The 21,104-nt window shown below is 34.3% G+C and overlaps 1 protein-coding gene across 3 annotated transcripts; it reads right to left on the minus strand.

Moving 5' to 3' along the window:
• Positions 1-6,622: 6,622 nt before the first annotated feature.
• Positions 6,623-20,678, minus strand: LOC113643554 (myelin-associated glycoprotein-like). Of its 3 annotated transcripts, none has more exons than XM_047820667.1 (12): positions 20,455-20,678; positions 14,437-14,495; positions 13,947-14,321; positions 12,386-12,679; positions 11,948-12,047; positions 11,545-11,583; positions 10,828-10,860; positions 10,684-10,689; positions 9,007-9,051; positions 8,622-8,693; positions 7,477-7,519; positions 6,623-7,277 (listed from the first exon to the last, which is right to left on the minus strand). In XM_047820667.1, the coding sequence occupies exons 2-12, from the start codon at positions 14,480-14,482 to the stop codon at positions 7,218-7,220; spliced, it is 1,113 nt and encodes a 370-aa protein (XP_047676623.1). In that variant the 5' UTR covers positions 14,483-14,495; positions 20,455-20,678; the 3' UTR covers positions 6,623-7,217. The 3 variants fall into 3 exon arrangements, 2 of the variants coding, with proteins under 2 accessions (XP_047676623.1, XP_027003669.2); XM_027147868.2 differs by lacking the exon at positions 20,455-20,678 and adding an exon at positions 16,941-17,072; XR_007144375.1 differs by lacking the exons at positions 6,623-7,277; positions 7,477-7,519; positions 20,455-20,678 and adding an exon at positions 16,941-17,036 and having other exon boundaries at positions 9,154-10,689.
• Between the last annotated feature and the right edge of the window lie 426 nt (positions 20,679-21,104).

Raw genomic sequence — 21,104 nt, forward strand, 5'->3', positions numbered from 1 at the left:
GAAAACTTCCTGTCTGAGCCACATTTAGAAGAACTTGCACATCACTACAACACTGATTTTTAAAGACATGGTAGCAAGGCACTTTTTGACACGTAAAAAGCAAACTGGTGCAGCTCCACAGGACATGGTTTCACTTTATAACCTGCTGGATTCTGAAATGTTTCCATCACTGAAATCTGTCAACCAGGTTGCTCTCACTGTACCTGTTAGCAGCTGTTCGTGCGAGAGGTCCTTCAGTGCTCTTCGTCGTCTCCGCAACTGACTAAGGAGAACAACGGGTCAAAGCAGGCTCCATCAACTGGCAGTTATGGCCATCGAGAAAGATGTCGTTGAGCAATTGGACCATGATAAAATTATCAACAGGTTTGTTACTCTTAAGGAGAGAACACACAGGTTGATGGTCCCAATGAAAGACCAGTAACTGGGCTGCAAAATCTTTGTCCCTGCTTCTTCATTTTCACTTGTTTTTCATTCCTTCTGATCCATAGTCCATTGTCCAGCCTCATACATGTGTTGTTTATATTGCTGATATGCATAGTCAAAGTTTATGGCTTTTATGTTATTTTCTGGTTAAAAGTTGGTTAAAAGTTTATTTTATTTTGTCAAAAAGTTCCTTATCTGAGGTTTTTATGTGAGCATAGAAATGCAAACAGTAAAATGTTGTGTTTGTACTGGAAACGTGTGTCCGTGTGTTTGTACAGTGAGTAATGAATCAGGAAGTCTTCATTGTAAAAAAAAAAAACTACATTCACAACTCAAAATTTTCTAGTGACTGGTCACATCTAAATTTTTCATTTTTTTTTACAGTGAAATACAGGGAATACAATGGAATAGTGGATTGCAATAAGGTAGTATACAACCCTACCCTGGGGGCTGAGCCCCCCTAAAATGAAAATTCTAGAATCGCCCCTGGTGACACGGGAGTGGATTTTCAAACCTCTCCCGTCCCACTCCCCCCCAAAAAATTCCCATCCCATCCCAATCCAATCCCGCAAAAAAAAAAAAAAAAAACTGGGCAAAATTCCATCCCATCACAATCCCAGAAGAATGACTCCCATTTGCTCCTATGCCCGTGTTTTTTTCCAACTCCATTTTTAATTTTTGCGGCTTCTAGAGAGTGCTGGGGAAGACGCCTTCTATTGCCCCTTTTCCACCGAGGCAGTTTGAGTGCTGGTTCGGAGCCAGAGCCTAATATATAATTGTGTGGAGCAGGGGTGTGTGGAGCACGTCATTCATTTAACCAGCCATACCAAAGCAAACAGATTATATTTTTATTTATATCAAAGGTATCCCAGTCAGCAAATTTCCTTTGGCCCAGATTTGGGCCAGATAAACAGCTGAGCTGTGGCCCAGATTAGTTTGTGTTTGTCGGCCCAGATATGGCCCACATCTCCTTTGCCAAAACTGAACCAAAGCAGTGCCATAAGTTTACCAAGCATGAGCCAAATGTAATTTATGTGGCCCAAATATGGCACACCTCTTCTTTGCTAAAACTGAACCAAAGCAGTGCCATACGTTTACCAAGCGTGAGCCAAATGTAATTTATGTGGCCCAAATATGGCACACCTCTTCTTTGCCAAAACTGAACCAAAGCAGTGCCATACGTTTACCAAGCGTGAGCCAAATGTAATTTATGTGGCCCAAATATGGCTCACCTCTTCATTGCCAAAACTGAACCAAAGCAGTGCCACAAGTCCACCAAGCATGAGCCAAATGTAATTTTATGTGGCCCATATATGGCACACCTCATCTTTGATAGAACTGAACCAAAGGAGTGCCATAACTCCACCAAACATGAGACAAATAATACAATTTAATGTGGCCCAAATATGAGCCTTATATGCAATTTTAGTATGGTTGAGTTCTGTTAAAATATATTGGCCCATATGTGCCACACATGCAGCTGACAGTATGTAAAAGTCTGATTAACTTAAAGGTAAATGAAACACTCAACAACAAATGTACTCAAAACAATTTACTTCAAAACAAGTGTTTAAATAATTACAGCTTTAAGAGTAAACATAAGAATACATTTAAGAATGTATTTAACTCGGAGTAATAAAAATCACAGAAAAAAAATACAAAAAATCAGATTAACTTGTACAGAGAACTTAAATTGAGAATTTGAGTTTTGATGTGCCTAATGAGGGTCGGCAGTGTCTTGTTGGGCCTTGTGTTTCTTCATTCGCGCCCTCCTACCCCCCTCTCGGTCTCTGCAATAAAGATGAATTTAAATAATGCTAGCAGCAATACAATATGGAAGTTAGAGCTGGAGGATAATGGGGAAAAATAATTTAATATAAATTTCCTCCTTTAATATTTTAATTGCAATAATTAACCACCTCTGATTGACCAAAAAATTTCCAGTATATTTTCGAAAGGAATTGCAAATTGTATTTTTCAATATGTTGGCCATAATAATACCATAATTTCTTATGACAAATTATTTAGGTTTTGTTTTTAGAATTCTTTTCACCAACTGGTTAAAATTTACACTGGATGTATTCTGCTTTTTAAAAAAAAGACATGCATGACTTTCAGTGCATGAGAGAGATTGTTGCCACTGTCTTATTTGTTGAATTCTTTATACTTAACTGGATTAGTATGTACTATGTTCCAAATAGTTTGTTTTTTAATTGATTCAAAATTAAAGACTGAGAAGCATAGGATAATCTTTCAAGGATAGATCTCGTAATAACTATATAACATAAAAACTTTGTATTGTGTAAGTCTGTTATTGGATTACTTGTACTGAGTCTCATCTTGGCCATGTCACTCCTATGAATTTTAATCTCAGTGAGTTATACCTGGTTAAATAAAGGTTAAATTAAATAAATAAATAAATAAAAACTAATGGTTAATTGTTTTTCTGTTTTTTCTCCAAAACTTGGTTAAGTTACATTTTGTCTGACAGGTGTAGTAGACTATCTTTTATTATTTTGATTCCTAAATTCATGATGCTCACTTTGATAAGAATATTAAACATAGAAGAGGATGCATGTTTATAACACTGAATTTTGCTAAATAAACCATAAATATTTGACTGAAACCTGTCTATTAATATCTGTTTGCATGAACTTTAACTTTAAAATTTTGTTGCCCCTGCTGCCCCACCTCTTACACCTGGAACATTGTGCTTTGCGAATTACCCATCGCGTCTTCGTCCCGGAGGCTTATAGGCAACATTTTCGGAAACACAAAAAGAGTTTTACACAAACATTTGTGGAATTTGCAAGGGAGAAGGGAGTGTTGTTTGGTAAATGGTGTTCTGCTAGTAAGGCAAATGATTCCGCCTTTTTAAGAGAGTTGATGTTGCTGGAAGAATTTAAGGGACGCAGCCGTACTCGCGGATGAGTTTATTTTAACTGACAAGAATGTATTTTCTTCTACACGTCCTGAAAAGTTACAGACTGACAGTTCGCCATCTCAAACGTCACGTTCAATATTTAGCTCCGCTAATAAAGAGGAGCGTGAGTGTTTTTATTGTCACAAGAAAGGGCATGCGATCGCTGATTGCTTGGCTTTGAACGCAAGCCGCAGCCACCACCTAAAAAGTGTGGGGTTGGTTAAAGCGTTAAAGTTTGCGGTCGATGTACAGCCTGCGGAGAAAATTGATGAGAGTTACCGGCCTTTTGTGTTGAAGGGGTTAATATCTGTCTGGAAAAAGTGAGGACCAGGCAGAAATAAAAATACTCAGGGACACTGGTGCTATGCAATCTTTTATTGTGGCAGATAAATTACAATTATCTGATGATACCTGCTGATACAAGCATCCAAGTAAATTAAGCAAGTAAAATACAATTATAATTCCATAATTCTATGATAATTTTGGTTGATTTGAATTTTTCACTCAGGTAGAACTGCCAGATAGCGCAGTCAATCATTCTTTAAGGCTTTTAAGATAAGACACACCCACACACACACACACACACACACACACACACACACACACACACACACACACACACACACACACACACACACACACACACACACACACCAGAGATGATTTTTTTGGTGCTTAATCTCTGAATGCACAGCTGCAGTGTAGTCAACTATAAAATATGTTATGACTCATACAATCAGTCATGCTTTGTCAAGGACATTACAGATATCAAGAAATAATAAAAAAACTGTCCTAAGTCCGCAACAAATGGGAGGTTTGCGGCAGGAGGGGCGTGCGTAATAAACCCTTTAGCAAATCAAATCTGTGGACCTCTGTGATGAGCCTGGACAGGGACCGCTGAAAGAACAACAACCTGCTGCTCACACTTCATTAAAGCAATGTCAAACTACCCCCAAAATAAAACATAAAGCATTTTTTTTTTTTAAAAAAGAAAAAAGAAAATTTGGTTAGTTTCGGTGAGCTTTGGTGGTGTGTGGTGGGCTTTCTAATAATTTTGGGGGTTGTTCCTGGAGAGGTATACAAGCTTCTAGCTTTCAGGAGATCATATATTTCTGAAATAAAATGTGCATTAAGGTCAAACTTTAAAAACAGTGAACAGTGTATGTCCATATATTAATAAAATGTTTTACTGAACTGTGTCTGCAGGTGTGATGCTGAGAGGTTTCAGGGAAGTCTCCCTATTTAAAAAAAAATCATATTACAATCATATATCAAGCAATATTACACATGAAAAAAATTAAATAGTGCCTCTGTGTGCAATTTTTACATTTTTTTACAACAATAATAAGAACAACAAATTCTAGAAAACTGAGAACCAATAGAGAAGTTGTGGTGCAAACAGCAAGGGTGAACGCATGGAAAAGCAAACTTGGAGAATTCTAATTTAAGAGTTTAGAGAACTTTGAAGCTTTGCAAGTTCAGTTTATTTATTTCCAAAGAACAAATGACCAAAGCCGTGTCTCTTTTACAAAAAAAAATGTAATAATTATATAAAAATCTGTATATAAAAATAAACAAATGAAAAACACAGTCAATAACACTTATTTCACTTAATTCTATATACTACTTTACAGTTTAACAGGTACGGACAAATAATTTATTTGTTTTTTAAAGCAAACATTTCTTTAACATAATGGAATCACAATCCTATTTATTAATGCTTTATGTCCCTTTGTGCTAGACAGCAAGCGGGAGTGGAAATATGTGTGTTTTCAAGTGAATGTGCAACTTTTTGGAACATCGACCCACTGGATATCTAAATACACACACACACACACACACACACACACACACACACACACACACACACACACACACACACACACACACACACACACACACACACACACACACACACACAGCCACTGAGGCAGAAACCGACATTATATTATTTGTTAACATGTTATGATGTACTTGACGGTATGAAACGCCTTTGATTTGCACTGTGTGCATTTGCCTCCCAATAGCATTTGGCAAGGTTTAAAAATCCCCTGTCTGCTAGACATTTAATTTTGTATACTTTATTGAATGCAAAGGCAATAAATAAATACTTTTTTACAGTTTAATAGTTACAGGCAAAACATAGAAACTAAACATTTTATCCCCTGTGCTGCCATGAGAGAGGAAGTATACATGATTTCAAGTTAGTGTGCAACTTCTTGGAACATCCACCTACTGGATATCTAAATAGAGAGACACAGACAGACAGACAGACAGACAGACAGACACACACACAAAACAGAGCAGCAGCATAGGAGGGTTTCCTGGAACAGACACACATGGCCACTGAGGCAGAAACCAACAATAGAATTTGACTGGGGATATTTACAGTCTAATAATATTCATCATTCATAACTCCTTTACTGGGGGGCACGGTGGCTTAGTGGCTAGCACGTTTGCCTCACACCTCCAGGGTTGGGGGTTCGAGTCCCCCCTCCGCCTTGTGTGTGTGGAGTTTGCATGTTCTCCCTGTGCCTCGGCGGTTTCCTCTGGGTACTCCGGTTACAAAGACATGCATGGTAGGTTGGTTGGCATCTCTGGAAATTTGTCTTTAATGTGTGACTGCGTGAGTGAATGAGTGTGGCCTCGATGCCCGATGTTGCCTGAGATAGGCACAGGCTCCCCGTGACCCGAGGCACGGGGAGAACATGCAAATTACACACACACAAGGCGGAGGCGGGAATCGAACCCCCAACCCTGGAGGTGTGAGGCGAATGTGAATGTGCTAATCACTAAGCCACCGTGCCCCCCAGAAGAACAACAATTTATGGATATTCGCACATTTTTTTATCCTAGTCTCTAGACAAAATGTTGCATGTTTTTCTTATGTACAAGTTTGTTTCCAAAATGTTTCCCGGTTTTCTCCCACTCCATAAAATAGACTGGATAAACAGCTACTGTAGGTACTGTAGATGAGTTAATGAATGATATGTGCCAGTAAGTGATATCCAGAGTTTTTGTCTGTATATTTTATGTTCTTATGTCTTAAAGTTATTTCACTGTACCAATAATGGTTGAACTAACTATTATATATAAAAAATATTACCATATCAAACCATTTTAGTTAATTAATTATTTTGCGTATATAATATGAAAATACTGATTAGGAGATTTTAGCAGGTGTTCTGGTGCTTTTTTAATATTGTAATAATTATCCAAAGTGATAAAAATCAATACATATTAAAAACAAATGCAATACATAAATCAACACATTAATACTTTTTACAGTTTATTGGTTAGAGCAAAAAATTATACAATAATATTTGTACTGTTAATACAGTTAGTAATCAGTTCATTGTTGTTGTTGTTTTTTTCTCAAAGCAAACTTTTCTTTAAAATAATGAATGCCTATTTCTCAATGCATTATCCCCTGGTTAAATCTGTGTCAACAATAGACATTTCATTATACATAATATTTATATATATTTTTAATATTTGTATATTGATGTATATTGTCATTTATACTTTAGATTCAGTTGATGCTTAGGTGGACTTCATTATAGAATAAGTGTGTGGGCATAAACATAGTTTCTCACCAGTAAGTAAAAGGAACTAAAACTCAACCCACTGAAATGTAAAAAAAGACAAAGCATAATCTGTTATGAATTTGCTGCTCAGTGGACCTTTCTAATATGCAAAATTTCCTTTTTTTTTCATTGCCAAGATATGAAGACTCAACATCCTCTTTTAAATTCAAGCTTAACATAGAAAGCATGAAGACTAGCACAAGACACTCAGCATAAAATTATGTAACATATATAAACATAAACAAAGATTATCATTGATTGGTAAATAATAGGTAATTCTGTCCTCAGATATTTCCATACACATTGAGGTCACCTACGTTGGTGTAATCATCATCATCGTAGCCCTGTAGAGAAAAGAAATAGGAAGAGTGTACTTTTATGTTAAATACTTCAAAGTCAACTTTTATTTAATGAAGCTGTTCTGCTATTCAATCATTTTTTAAGATGAAAAAAATGCATTACTGATTAGAGGCAATCTATGAATATTGTATCATGCTCATTTAAACTAGACAAATAAATAGAAATATGATGAGAATGACTTACATCTGAACATCCGCCAGCAGATTTGTTGTAGGCATTTTTTTCACTAACATTTTGTGAAAAAGAAGGACTTAATTAATTATTTAATTAATTATTATTTTAAATTATTATTAATTATTTTTTTTTATTTTCTCTGTATAAGACCAAGGCACTGTACATCACATGCTATACACATGGCAAGTAAGGACAAACAACAGTATAGTTTGCTGAGACCAAAAAATTGGAAATAAAAGAATACATTGATAAATAGTTTAAATATATAATATTACACTGTTTCATTAGGGATGGAAAAGGCTGAAAAGTACAGTAATAGTTAACTGGTCGTGAAATAGCACATGATGAGTCACATTCCACTCTGGGGTGGTAGTGATAAGGTCATAAGGTGGTGGGCTGTCACCACCCCAAAGAAGTTTATTTTCCTGTAATAGCATGTCCCAATGCATATAATTTTATTTATACTACAGAAATAAACCATATATTAAAATGTTTTATTTATTAATGAAAGACACCTCACACTTTTTATCTGTTTAGAATTCCATTTAATGTTATAGAATATTGGTTACTATCGGTTGCTATAGAATGTCATTGCTATTCTCTAAGAGTAGGATTCTCATTGAGGTTCATCTTACTAAGAAACCAGAAGGCACAAATTAATACTCCACATAAATGTGATATAAATGTACTGACTGGTACATTAGGAGGAGTTGCTTTGATTTGTGCCTGATTTTTTTGGTTTCCACATGTATATGTTAATCTATACATGATGTATATGTTAATTTAATTAAAATGGTTATTAAAATGGTTAAAATAATTAAAACTTCTACCAACAACCAGATGGATGTAGTACATTAGAAAATGGGATTCTGAACAAGAACCATACACTATCAATTTGCATTACGTCACCTATCTATACTACAACATACACCAAATACATGCATTCAATGTTAGAAATTTAACCACTTATGTACGTCGCTCTGGATAAGGGCGTCTGCCAAATGCTGTAAATGTAAATGTAATTGTAAATGACACTTTTATTTTTATATATATATTTTTAACCTTCTTGTCTGTTTGATCCAGTGTACGATACAAGGTGTGAAGTAATAGCATCTTTAAAAAAAATACAGTATAAGAAATTGAGAATACTCTACCTCTTCGGAGAAGGACAGCGAGGTTTTGAGAATTCTGCTTTTCCTGGCAGGGCACCTCCACAGTTGTTTGGCCTTTAAACATACACATTTGGTTATTTGCTTGTGATCAATATATAAGATAATATAAGACAAACTGTAATTATGACCTTTGCCTACAGAGTAACTTAATCAAAAATATTAAAGGCTTAAAATTATATTTTATATATAATATGTAAGTAGCCTTTACAAAGCCTTTTGTTCCTTTGATGTCAGTAAAATAAACAAAGTTGTATTTATTTAAAGTTACGGTATGTACTTTATGGTTATTTGTCATTGAGCTTAAATGTGGATCGGTCAGCACATTATTTTTTACAGTTCAGTAACGATGCATAATAGAATTACTTACTTAGTACCAAAATCCCTTTCAGGTGCCTGCCTTCCTCTATAGTTCCTATTAAGCATTAAAATATAAATAGTCAGGTAAGGTTAAAAAATAAGTAAAATAAACAAATTGATTAATTAAAATTTTATTTCAAACAAGGTAAACTTCTACCTGTTGTTTTTGGTTCAGCTTTTTATGTTTAATTCAACAAACTACAATTGCAGAGATTTATTGGTTTTGGTTTTCAGGAGTAGGCATCATAATTGTACATTGACATCATCAGAGAAGCTCCACTCATATTTAAAAAACAGCTATCCACAGTATATAATGTGAGACTTTCATATTAAACTGATTAAAGTCACTGTGGTTAAAAAGCCCAGATTTTGATAACTTAGATAATGCTATCACTTTTATCACAAACCTTACTGGTAAAATGTTAAATATATATTGAATGCAAATAAATCAAGAACCACCAAGGCATTGTGCATTTTTAGCTAAGAGCTATGTCTGCTTTTTCCTGTCATAAAGGAGGAACAGAAAAAAGGAACAGAAAAAGTCTCTTAAAAAGAGCTACATGTCTCTGATCTTTCTTAAAGTTCTAAGAATACTATAAAAAGACAAATAATTAACTTCACTTTTTCATGCATTGTTCTTGACAAATGGATGTAGTAATGATTTGTCTAAAAACAGGAAACTTTTATCTCCCTAGAAGCATGAACTTTGAAAAAGCATGCTGAGGAACATTTCTCTAATATACTAACATTAACTGGCTATATAGAGCTAAGATATGCTGTAGTACTGACAGGTTACACTAGCATTAATTCCATAAATACAATAATAAACATAACATTATTTGGTTAGGCAGAAAGTGAAATCCTAGCTAATAGATGTAAATGTTGCATATATACAGGATAGTTTACTTCTGATAAATTCACTTGGAAACACAAATCACACATAAACTAGAAAATCTGCAAAGATTGAATGATGTTTTCAAGAAATAATGGTGCAAATTGTTTTAAAAAGAAAACCACCTTCCTAAACTTTTAGGTAAGTAATACATTTTATATTATACATGCACATCATATAACACCATATTAACATAATGTCATCTATTTCAAATATTTTCTATTTCTAACACTTGAGTATATTCAAATGGTGAAACATAATTTTAATAAACATTTATTAGTCAAGCAGATTTAAGAAATTAACAGTAAAGCGGAGTAATATGATTGTAGCACAAACATTCATATTGTTATGCACTAAACTGTATGACCAATATATTAGTAAAATAATGAATGTTTGTTCATTTTATAAACTTTATTCAAAGGTGCCAACATGTAGGATGTCCTTATCATTTTGTTAAAACAAATCCCTAAATTCTATACACGATGAGATATGAGACAAGCACTTGTTCCATAATAAGGAAATAAGGAAATAAAAACATTATACTTTCTTCAGAGTAAATGATTATGATTCAAACCAAATTCATGGGATAACATTAAGAAGAATAAGAGATAATCTGTCACTGAAGACTGCCATGGTGCAAGAAAACCTTACTAATAATAATGTGTGTGTATATTTTTTTGCTGGAAGTGCATATATAAAAACAGTCAACAGATGAATCTACTTTTATAGATTAAATGCTTTTACTGCTTAGACTACTTAGGGAATCAGGCTCTGTCTCTCATTCTTCCCACTGACCTGACCCTGTTGATTAAAGGAACAAAACAACCACATCAGTCATTACAGTATATGTAGGAAATCTCTCAAAAATTCATCATACTGTATATTTGAAATGTCACTAGTATTGAAAATGTAGTAGTATAGAGTTTAATCCATGCTGACCTGTGAGACATTCTGGAGAGACGACTCCATACCCTGTGTAGAAAATGAACCATTATTTTTAGGATAAAAAAAACACAATGTAGTGTATATGAGAATAGATAAGTCTTTATATTTCTGTAAATGGAATTCTACATTGAAACTGCAGTGAGTTAGTGAGGCTGGAGATTTTTCAAATTTTTGTTTTACAAATGTTTTTATCTATATGCTTTTTTTTGTGGCCCTTTATTTAGCATATGTAAAAAAAAAAAATAAAAAGAATACATCAATTGTTACTGTATATTGTCTAATGTATTATTGTATTAATTGGATTTTATTCATATAAATAGATCGGTTCTGCCATAAGCCTTTGGCAGACAAACCTATATACAACATCTGCATAGTGCATAGCTGTAAACATGGAATGACAGGAAAATAAAAAAGTATGAGGATATTTTCCACAGCAGCAAATTGTTCCACAATCTTCCGCTTTATTAATCAAATCAGATTGTAGGTTTCTGTATGTCTTATCTAGATCTCCTCCCAGTAATTTAAGATAATATGATAAGGCTTAGAGAGAACAGAGTTTTTTACATTGCAAATTAATTCAAATAAAATTGTAGCAGTATTCTACAGTATACCAATTCTGGTGTGAGCTTGTAAGTTAACATTATTAACAGCTACCAACCAAATTAATAAAATTAACATAATGGTATAATGTCAATATTATTTATTACTCACCCATTTGGATTTCTAGATTGGAGGTCTTGAATCTGTTTCCTGGTGGCGAAATAAAAATAAAAAGAAGTAGATACATTTTATCAACCATGGCTTGTTGTGTATAAGTGTCTGTGTGTGTGTGTGTGTGTGTGTGTGTGTGTGTGTGTGTGTGTGTGTGTGTGTGTGTGTGTGTGTGTGTGTGTGTGTGTGTGTGTGTGTGTGTGTTTTCCCTAGATCAGCTCAGGATTTAATGTGAAGATGAATGAATGAATGAATGAATGAATGAATGAATGAATGTCTAGCTAATGTTAAAGTAAAATACATAAACACAAAATTAATGAGTGAAATATATATTACAGCTACAGGAAAACTTATATTATGCACATATTAACAACTTAGAATCGTCAGCTTCATTCGAACTCACTTGTATCTCCTGGTCACAAAGAAACATGCTGTTCCAAATAGAATGATAGTTCCAAACACAGCAACCACAGGAATAATGATGTGCAGGTAATTTTTTTCACCTGTAAAAAGTCATTGTTGTGTACTTAAATACTTACAAGTACTGTTCCTAAGCCTATAAAGGAAATATCTGCCTTTAATTATTTGCTTTGTAGTAAATTGTAGTTGTAGTAAGTGTTATGTGTCCTAAAGAATGTAAAATATACAATTTATGTTTGCAAATACTGTATACTGTATATGGGTTCACATAAGAAAACAATAGTCAAATAGTTACTCATATGATATCTATTTCAACTTTTGGAAAAACCCTGCATGGTGAATCAGGGGTATATTTGATGTAAATCAGGATTTAGTTCAGAGAAGCCAATTTGTGAAGGACATGCAACCTAACATGTCTTACGTTTTATGAACATTTTGCGAGAAGTTGTAGATACTATGTCGCCGTGGGAAGTGACAGTGCAAGTGATGACCGTGTGATCGTCCTCCTGTGTGGCCGTGAAGGACATGATGGATTCCACCTCCCAAACTCCATGGCCATTGCTCTTATGGGACACACGTTCTTTAACATCTGAGCGACTCCATTTAATTTGTGGGGGGTGTGTGGGACAGGTGTGTCTCATAGAACACTTAAAGATGGCACTTGATCCCTCTGTGACAGATTCTTCATAATCCAAAGATATTTCTTCAGGTTTAGCTGTATACCAAGTACAAAGGTTTTACTGTTTTTACTGTTAAATAAAAAGTATTACTGTTAAATAAAATTCTCTCAATAACTTGAAAATTATCTCAATATGAGAATGATATAGGAAAAGAATAGTCTGATCATCTATCTTATCTAGTCTGAGAAGAGAAGACGTTTTATTGAACTATTTACAAAAAAAACACTTGCTCATATAAAAAATATTACACGTAATTTCAACAAAGCATATTTTTCAACAGGTTATTAAATTAATGATGCTACTGATCTTTCTAAGACTGAACAGACCTGAGTTGCATAAGATATATGAACAATGCCAGTCAAACATTTTGTGGAATTACTTACATTTAATTACAGTTTACTTACAATTAGCAAATAAATAAGGAACAAATAAACAAGTGTTCCTTCAGATATCTAATGAAGCGCACAAATTATAATGAAACTGTAAAATTAATGTGTTATTAAAGGCAAGTGGAGCATGAACCCTTTATTCTAAGCCAATTGGTGGCCCGTGGGCCAAACTCGGCCTGCAAGCTTATTTGTTCCAGCCCCTTAAGTAGACTAGTGTGAAAAAGACACTAGATTAAAGTTCTATGATAAATTTAGTTCAGTCCGACATCGGAGAGAGAGACGGAATGAAAAATAGGACGATGATGATGAGAACTTTTGCTAGTATAATTTCTTTTGTTTATTTCTTCCTTAAGTTTTTTTTTACATAAAAAAAAATCTGGAAATTCAGTGAAACAACATTAACCCTACTTGCACGAGCATGTTTAAAAAGCTTACTTGAGTGTCCTATGCATATGGGCTCCTATATTGTCGTTGTATCATCACTCATATTTCACTATAATTCTCCGGACCCTCATTTGGGATGCTTTTCATGAACTAGCCCCCATGACAAACTAATTGAATAGCCCTGCTGTAAGCCTATACTTAAATAACTCACCCATTCACAGTGTTAATCAGCTACATTTACTTACACAGTGTTATTTAATTTTTAGCACCCATATATTCCAATATAATGTTTTTTAGTTCATAACATCTTGAGAAATACTGTAAACTGTACTGTGTACATTTGCCAGAATGCCAAAAACCTTTGACTGGCAGTGTATAAAGATATGCCACTAATTAAAGAAAGTTTTATATATATATATATATATATATATATATATATATATATATATATATATATATATATATATATATATATATATATATATATATATATATGTGTGTGGAAAAGGTGTTAATTTTAAAACCAAACCTTTCATAATGGTGTGCACACATGCCTCCTCAAAAGAGAATTTATCAAAACCTTGGATTTCAGCTCTGAAACAGAATGGACCGTTGTCAGTGTCTTTAACATCATCTATTTCCAACGTGCAGTTTTTTTCACCCAAATGGCCAACGAGCTTTGTGCGATCCTTGAAGCTGTCTTTAATATTATAGCCATCCCCATCATAGATACGATAATTTCTGTCTCCCTTTTTGTGCCAGATTGCTTTGACCCGAGAAGCAGGATACTGAGCGGCAGGGTAATTAAACGTGCAGGGCAACACAACACAAGATGAGACTACTGCTTCCAATGTAGGGACAACTTCTGCTTTCCACACATCCGAAAAAACAGAGGCAAAGATCACTGTGAAAGATGATCAACATAGAGTTTTTTACTTGCAATATCTAGCTGTATTTAATAAAGAATTAAATAAAGTAAAACATTATGTAACTAAATGTAAGTAAATGTTATTCTGTACCTTGAATACAAATCCAGCCGAACAGTATTTTTGGCTGCAGATCCATGATGCAACTTGAACTGTTACAAGAAGAATACATATCTGATATTAGTAATAGTATAAAAATGCAAATATTTATATATAACATAATAACAAATTGTAGTCACTAAGCAAGAAAGCCAAGAAAAACCAATGCATCTGATAATGGAGTAGTTACAAGTTTATAGCAGGGATGTCCAATCTGCAAACGGCCAGTGTGAGTGCAGAAGCCATACCTGAATCCACCTGTTAATTAGTTGACCTTGGCTTCCAATAAACTCAGGTATGGCTTCTTGTTGGTTGGAACAGAACATCAATAGCACATAAGCATAATAAACTGAATACAAGAAAAGTAAAGCAAGGGTGTTGGACAGTGTGGTTTGGATTCAGACAATTTCGTCTGGAATCAAAATGAGATGTTGTGGGTCAGGTTCAGGCTGTTCTTGAGTTGTGTTTACCTAGAATTAAAAGCCGATTAAAGCTCTAGTTCTGTTCACTTTGAAAAGGGCCACACACTTGAATTATTGTGAAACACTTAGAGCTTTTTGAGTTATATTTTTGTAAAGATCCAATTCTGTCACTTCTATTAATCAGCATTTTACGGTTAAAATAATTTCTTAGCTGAAAGAAAAGGGACAAAAATATTTTGTATATTTTATGTTGTGTGTATTTTATAATACTGGCTATTTTCAATTGGCGGTTGAAGACCTACTTATTCGGGAAACACTTCAACTAGCACTTCATCTTTTGCATAAAAAAAAAAAAAAAAAAAAAAAACCTTTGACACTTTTCCACAATGTTTTAAACTCATGGTATCTTATTTATGTAACCTAGTGTGCCAGCATTAATGTATCCAATGTTAGAGATTTAAGCACTTATGTACGTCACTCTGGAATAGGGCGTCTGCCAAATGCTGTAAATGTAAATGTAATACACTGCATCTCTTCATGCTTTATAAATCACTCTTTGTCACATTAAACATTCCCAAAATTAAATGCAGAAACCAAAACAAATGCTGTATTATATTTTGCCTATTTATAATATGCACTAAAAGTACAGTATATACTTAAGAGGTACATAAGGTGCATCACAAGTTGTACACTGATGCACTATTCAATGCCATTTTGTAGCATATGTTGCATAGTGCAAAAAAGATTTCAAACATTCCAAAAAAAGAAGTTAAATAAATAATGTGTGAATTTTTGGACAAATTACATGTTGATTACAAATTAGCAAATATGCTATTACAATATAGCTATTACAAATATGATTATAAGACGTTTAATCAATTTAAATTTGTCCAACATTTGATACATGGAATAGGAAATGGGGATCAATCATTTCCTTCAGTGGTTGTCAACACCAGCAAGTGTTTAATTGTTTTATATTAGTGAAAATAACAGAACACAGTTATTAATATTTTATTAATTATCTAGCTCATCATTAAAAAATTATGGTTGACCAGACACTTGATTGAAATGGGTTTAACTACAAACCTCAATAACTGCAAAACAGTTTGACCAAAAATGTTTTGTCCACATGTTTTGAGGACAAGTCAAGAATAAAATGTTCCAAGAAATAGGAAATCATTCAAAATGAGTATTAAGCCTAATATTTCAAATGAAAATCTGTATATATGTTTTTGTTGTTTTTGACCTAAAGGGGTCCCAGGCTGAAAAAAGAGTGTGACCCTTTGTCCAACACATTTTAGTTCACAAATTAAAAGTGAGCAATGTTTAATGTGATGTGAGAGTGATATACATGTTTGGTTATGCTGTAGGAAATCTGGTGAAATGTTAACAAAACTATAATTGTTCTGACTGTCACTAGAATGAAAAGCTCGTATGACTGCATCAGAATGCACCATCAGTTGTAATACAATCATGCCAATTATGAAAACATTCAGAAATTAAATAGAAATTATTAAAATCAATGGTCTTTATGCATTTATATGTCTAATGACATTGATCTGTGGATTAATGTGAAACTGGAAAATCAAATAAAACTATTTGGTAAATCTCTGTGTGGCACAGGAAACAGCTGCTGTTTAGTCATTTATAGCCAAAAAACCCACTGTAAAGTTTATTTAAATCAAACATAGTTTGTGAATGTTTCGATATACTTTAGACAGTGCTTACATTTTCAACTTTAAATATCTGTAAGCATAGATTTATTTACTGTAGTCATGGCTGCAAAATTAAGGTCTGCTTGCTAAAGAAAATGTGTTTACAAATATAATTTGGATTAAAACCTCATTTAACTGTATATTACATGTATAGCATTTTAAAGAAAACTTACTTGGATGGGCATATAATGAACATAAAATATTATATGATTAATGATTAAATAATTAACTCTTATATTCCTGAAAAAAACATTTGTATACTCGTAAAAATTAATGTATAATTTCAGCAACACAAATTTTGTTTGGAAATAATATAATAAATGTAATTAAAATTATATAAATAGAAGGAGAAACGACTTACATTTTGGTTGTCTGACGTAGAAAAACTATTCTGTATCTTTTGAGTGACCAACTGACACTGCTCTTAAATTTATTCACTGCTTTTGGGGTATAGGAGGTGCAAGCAAAAGTCCTGCCCACAAACCAAGTGGGTTTTTTTTAACGCCTGCAGTATCATGAATAGCCACAGGAGGGGGCCCACAAACTCCAATAATAATAATTGAGTGAATTCAAACACAAAACTCTTAGGTTAAATGTTTTTTTTTTCCCCCAAAACCCTGTTATATATGATGTATTTTCATTTAAATGTTTTTAAATAAAATGTGTTGAAGAATGCACCACTGAAATGTGTATATTACAATATTGTAAATGGCTATATTCATCATGTTATTCTCTTACACATCATTAACTGTAGAATAATGCAAACACATGTCACCGTGAGACATGGATATGTTCAAGTTTCTAGCACATGGATACCAGGGACATCTTCAGTCTGGCTCATTAGGGAGATGAACAGAACCTGGAACAGTCCCTGAAAACCGTGTGTAACTGTACGAGAAACCATAAGTGTGAATTCATAGCTTTTATCAGCTAGAGCGATAGTAAACAGACACAGAGAGATGCAGGTCATAGCTTGCCACAATGGTATTGTGTTACATTTATTTCATGTCTGGTCACCAGACTGTCTGGTCAACAAACTGAATAAAATGCAAGGTTTTGGCTGTACTAGTGTGGGAGTAGATATCAGATTTAAGTCCATAAACATTTTCTGTATGCACAGGAATTAAGAAAAATGCGAGGCCACAAGGCATTTTCTTGCATCATAACGTCAACGTTATACTTGTGATGTACCCAGAAACAGGGCAGCACATCAAATTGTACAACTATAACAATTTGAACCAATAGAAAGTCTGTTGTATACAAATTTTACTGTGGACAAAACCACATAAAGGGGCATTTAATTAGCCCACACTGTGTGATTTATTTTAAAAAAATGTAAATGCTTTAAAAAGTCTGTTTATATTTAGCCAGTGATTATGTGGATCAATACAATTTCTTGTGGATAAGCTTTTTAGAAACAAACAATTTTCTAAAACCAGCACATCAGTATCATTTATGTTATAGCTGATATTTTTGAGTTTGTGCTGTTTTAGAAAATGAATCAAATGACAACACCATTTTATTCAAGAATTCAACATCAATGTAAGATATAAACAAAAACATTTTTTTTACTATGATGATAATAATAATGGATTGCATAGATTTATTTACTTTAGTCATGTCTGGAAATAAAGGTCTGCTTACTATATAAGTAATTTATAGTTTATAAATGTTTTCTATATAATTTATATTCACATTGTCACAGAGTTACCAGGTCCTTCCCTCACTCACCAGCAATCACACTCACCTGAGTACTAAACATCACCACCTGCTCCTCATTTAGCATTCACCACACACTATAAATACCACTCTCAGTCACTCACTTGTTGTCTGGTCTTGTGTGTGCTAACTTTTCTCTGCAGTCATTCAAGTTCCAGACTCCCCCGTTTGTCTTCCAACAATCAGCTACCCTTTCTTCGTCTTCGATCCGGAGCATTTAGATTCGCTCCTATATCCACTTCCTCAAGTTAAGGATTCATTTACTCCTGTGATTTTCCCCTTTGTGTGTGCTACAAAGTTTTGGTGTTTTGTGCCACTAGTTTCTGTTATATGTTCACGGACTTCAATAAATATCCACTCTGTTTTGCTTACCTTGTTCCGTAGTGTGCTTATCATTACACAAATTCACTCAAAGGTCACCTCCTTTAAGTGTATAGATTAACTCTTATATTCCTGTAAGTAACATTTTTATACTCATAAAAATGAATGTACAATTTCAGCAACACAAAAGTTAATAAAAACGCAAATAAAATCATTAAAGACATATCAGTGAATTAAATGCATTTGAAGAACTCTGAGCAGAGCTGATCGGCCCTATACGCTCACTACGCAAGTTGAGTAGGGCCTCGCAACTTATGCCAGGCCCCACCTCCCCCTGCCTCATTTTATAGCGTGTGGTAATGTTTATTGTGTAGATGACAATATGAAGCGGAGCTATCCATCTGGCCATGAAAAGAGAAAAAAGAAACAAAATGAGAGTGAAATGCAAGAACAGCAATCAGGTAAACTTGTGCTCTCTTCAAGTTTGATGTCAGCAAGAGCAAATAACAGTAAAGTTAAGTTGATGTGATTCTGTCTCTAGTCTCTATCTGACTAGCTATATTAGCTGTGCAGTGTTGCCAGTGCAAGTGTAAATGTGTGGCAAATGGTTTACATGGCTCACAGGTCAGGTAGGAGGGCCCCTTAGCAGAATTTTGCTTAGGGTCCTAGGGATGTCAGGATCGGCTCTGACTCTGAGGCTCACAGTCTCAAGGTCCTGCTTTGTTGTAGTAATAATAATAATAATAATAATAATAATAATAATAATAATAATAATAATAATAATAATAATGTGCTCAGTTCTTTCTCTGCCTACTATGTGTAATGAGGGTCACATTACCAAATACAAAATTGGTAATAATGTCAAAATTGTTCAAATTACAACTTAGGTACAATTACTTTATTAATGAGCTGGATGCAAAAAAAATCAGTGAAAAAAAAAAAAATATATATATATATATATATATATATATATATATATATATATTAAACAGATGATTATGACACACACCAAATTTTTGTCTATTATCCGTTACGATGGCGAATTTAAGCATGCAGTTGAAACAGTTGAATGTATTGAATATACTTTAATTACAGGGGCGGTTCTAGACCTTTTTATGGTGTCTCCAGCCCCCCTGTGTGTGATCTCAGCCACCCTAAAACTATAAGTATAATTTTTACTTTCTAAAATAAAAAATAAAAATTACGTTAAAATGCGGGACATGTCGTCGTTTATCAGTTTGATCCAAGAGCGAATTTTTTTACTTTGCTTTTACGCGCGTGCGTTGTAGTCGTTCAAAAGTGCGTCATTAGCTGTCTGCTTTATTTGAACGGAAAAGCACAGGCATGCGCAGCGTGCACGCGCAGTCAGAGCTGGAGGCATTTATCTATAACGTTAATCGGCGGAAAGACGGCAACCAAAAGCAGTGAAATTTCACTGTTCTTATTACCAGAGTTGATAGCACAAATAAAATATTAATGCAGACAATCTATTCAATACTAAATAAAAATAACATTTATTGATTTGGTCTTTGTCTTGTGAATATTTTTTATTAATGACTGCATTCATTGGACACACTGTTCGTAGAGAATGCACACATACATGAACTGATCTGATTCGAGACTGGCATCATTACATCATGCATAACATTTTGATGTAAACTTTTGCCATTTTAAATAATACCATAACTTTTGGCTTTCTATGTAGTCATATAATATATAATATAAAACCCTTCTTGTTTTAAATTCTAACTGAGGGCTAAAACCCCTAAAGATGAAATCCTAGAACCGCCCCTGATTGATTAGTATAGAATAATCAGATAATATTAACAACGTACCCGGAATCTTTTCTGTACTGAGCCCGCCTGGTTACCCCTTGGAGAAAAGAAAACAAGATCCGCAAATCCGTGATCAAGGTTTTGTATTTCGTCCCCTCAGTTTATAAACCGTACTCACGGATTATTAAACTGTTCCCTCAGTTTTACAAACCGTACGCACGAGTTAACAATCCTCAGATTTGTAAACCGCACCCTCAGTTTTGCAAACTGTACTCACGGATTTGTAGCCCTCCCCTCCCTCATTATAGGGGCTTTTTACACTTGGTCACTTCATGTTTTCTGTGACCCGACGTGACATATGGCTGTGAAAGTGAAAGTGAAAGTGACGTGGCATATGGCTAAGTATGGTGACCCATACTCAGAATTCGTTCTCTGCATTTAACCCATCCAAAGTGCACACACAGAGCACTGAACACACACACACACCGTGAACACACACTCGGAGCAGTGGGCAGCCATTTATGCTGCGGCGCCCAGGGGGGTTGGTGCCTTGCTCAAGGGCACCTCAGTCGTGGCCGGGCCCGAGACTCGAACCCACATGTTGTGGGCCACAACCTTAGGGTTGAGAGACAGACTCTCTTACCATTAGGTCACAACTTCCTCGACTTACCAGGTCTAAATGCCCTCCGAAACGTTTTCGAGACGGATAT

This window comes from Tachysurus fulvidraco, chromosome 11 (assembly GCF_022655615.1).
Source record: "Tachysurus fulvidraco isolate hzauxx_2018 chromosome 11, HZAU_PFXX_2.0, whole genome shotgun sequence".
Lineage (NCBI taxonomy): Eukaryota > Metazoa > Chordata > Actinopteri > Siluriformes > Bagridae > Tachysurus > Tachysurus fulvidraco.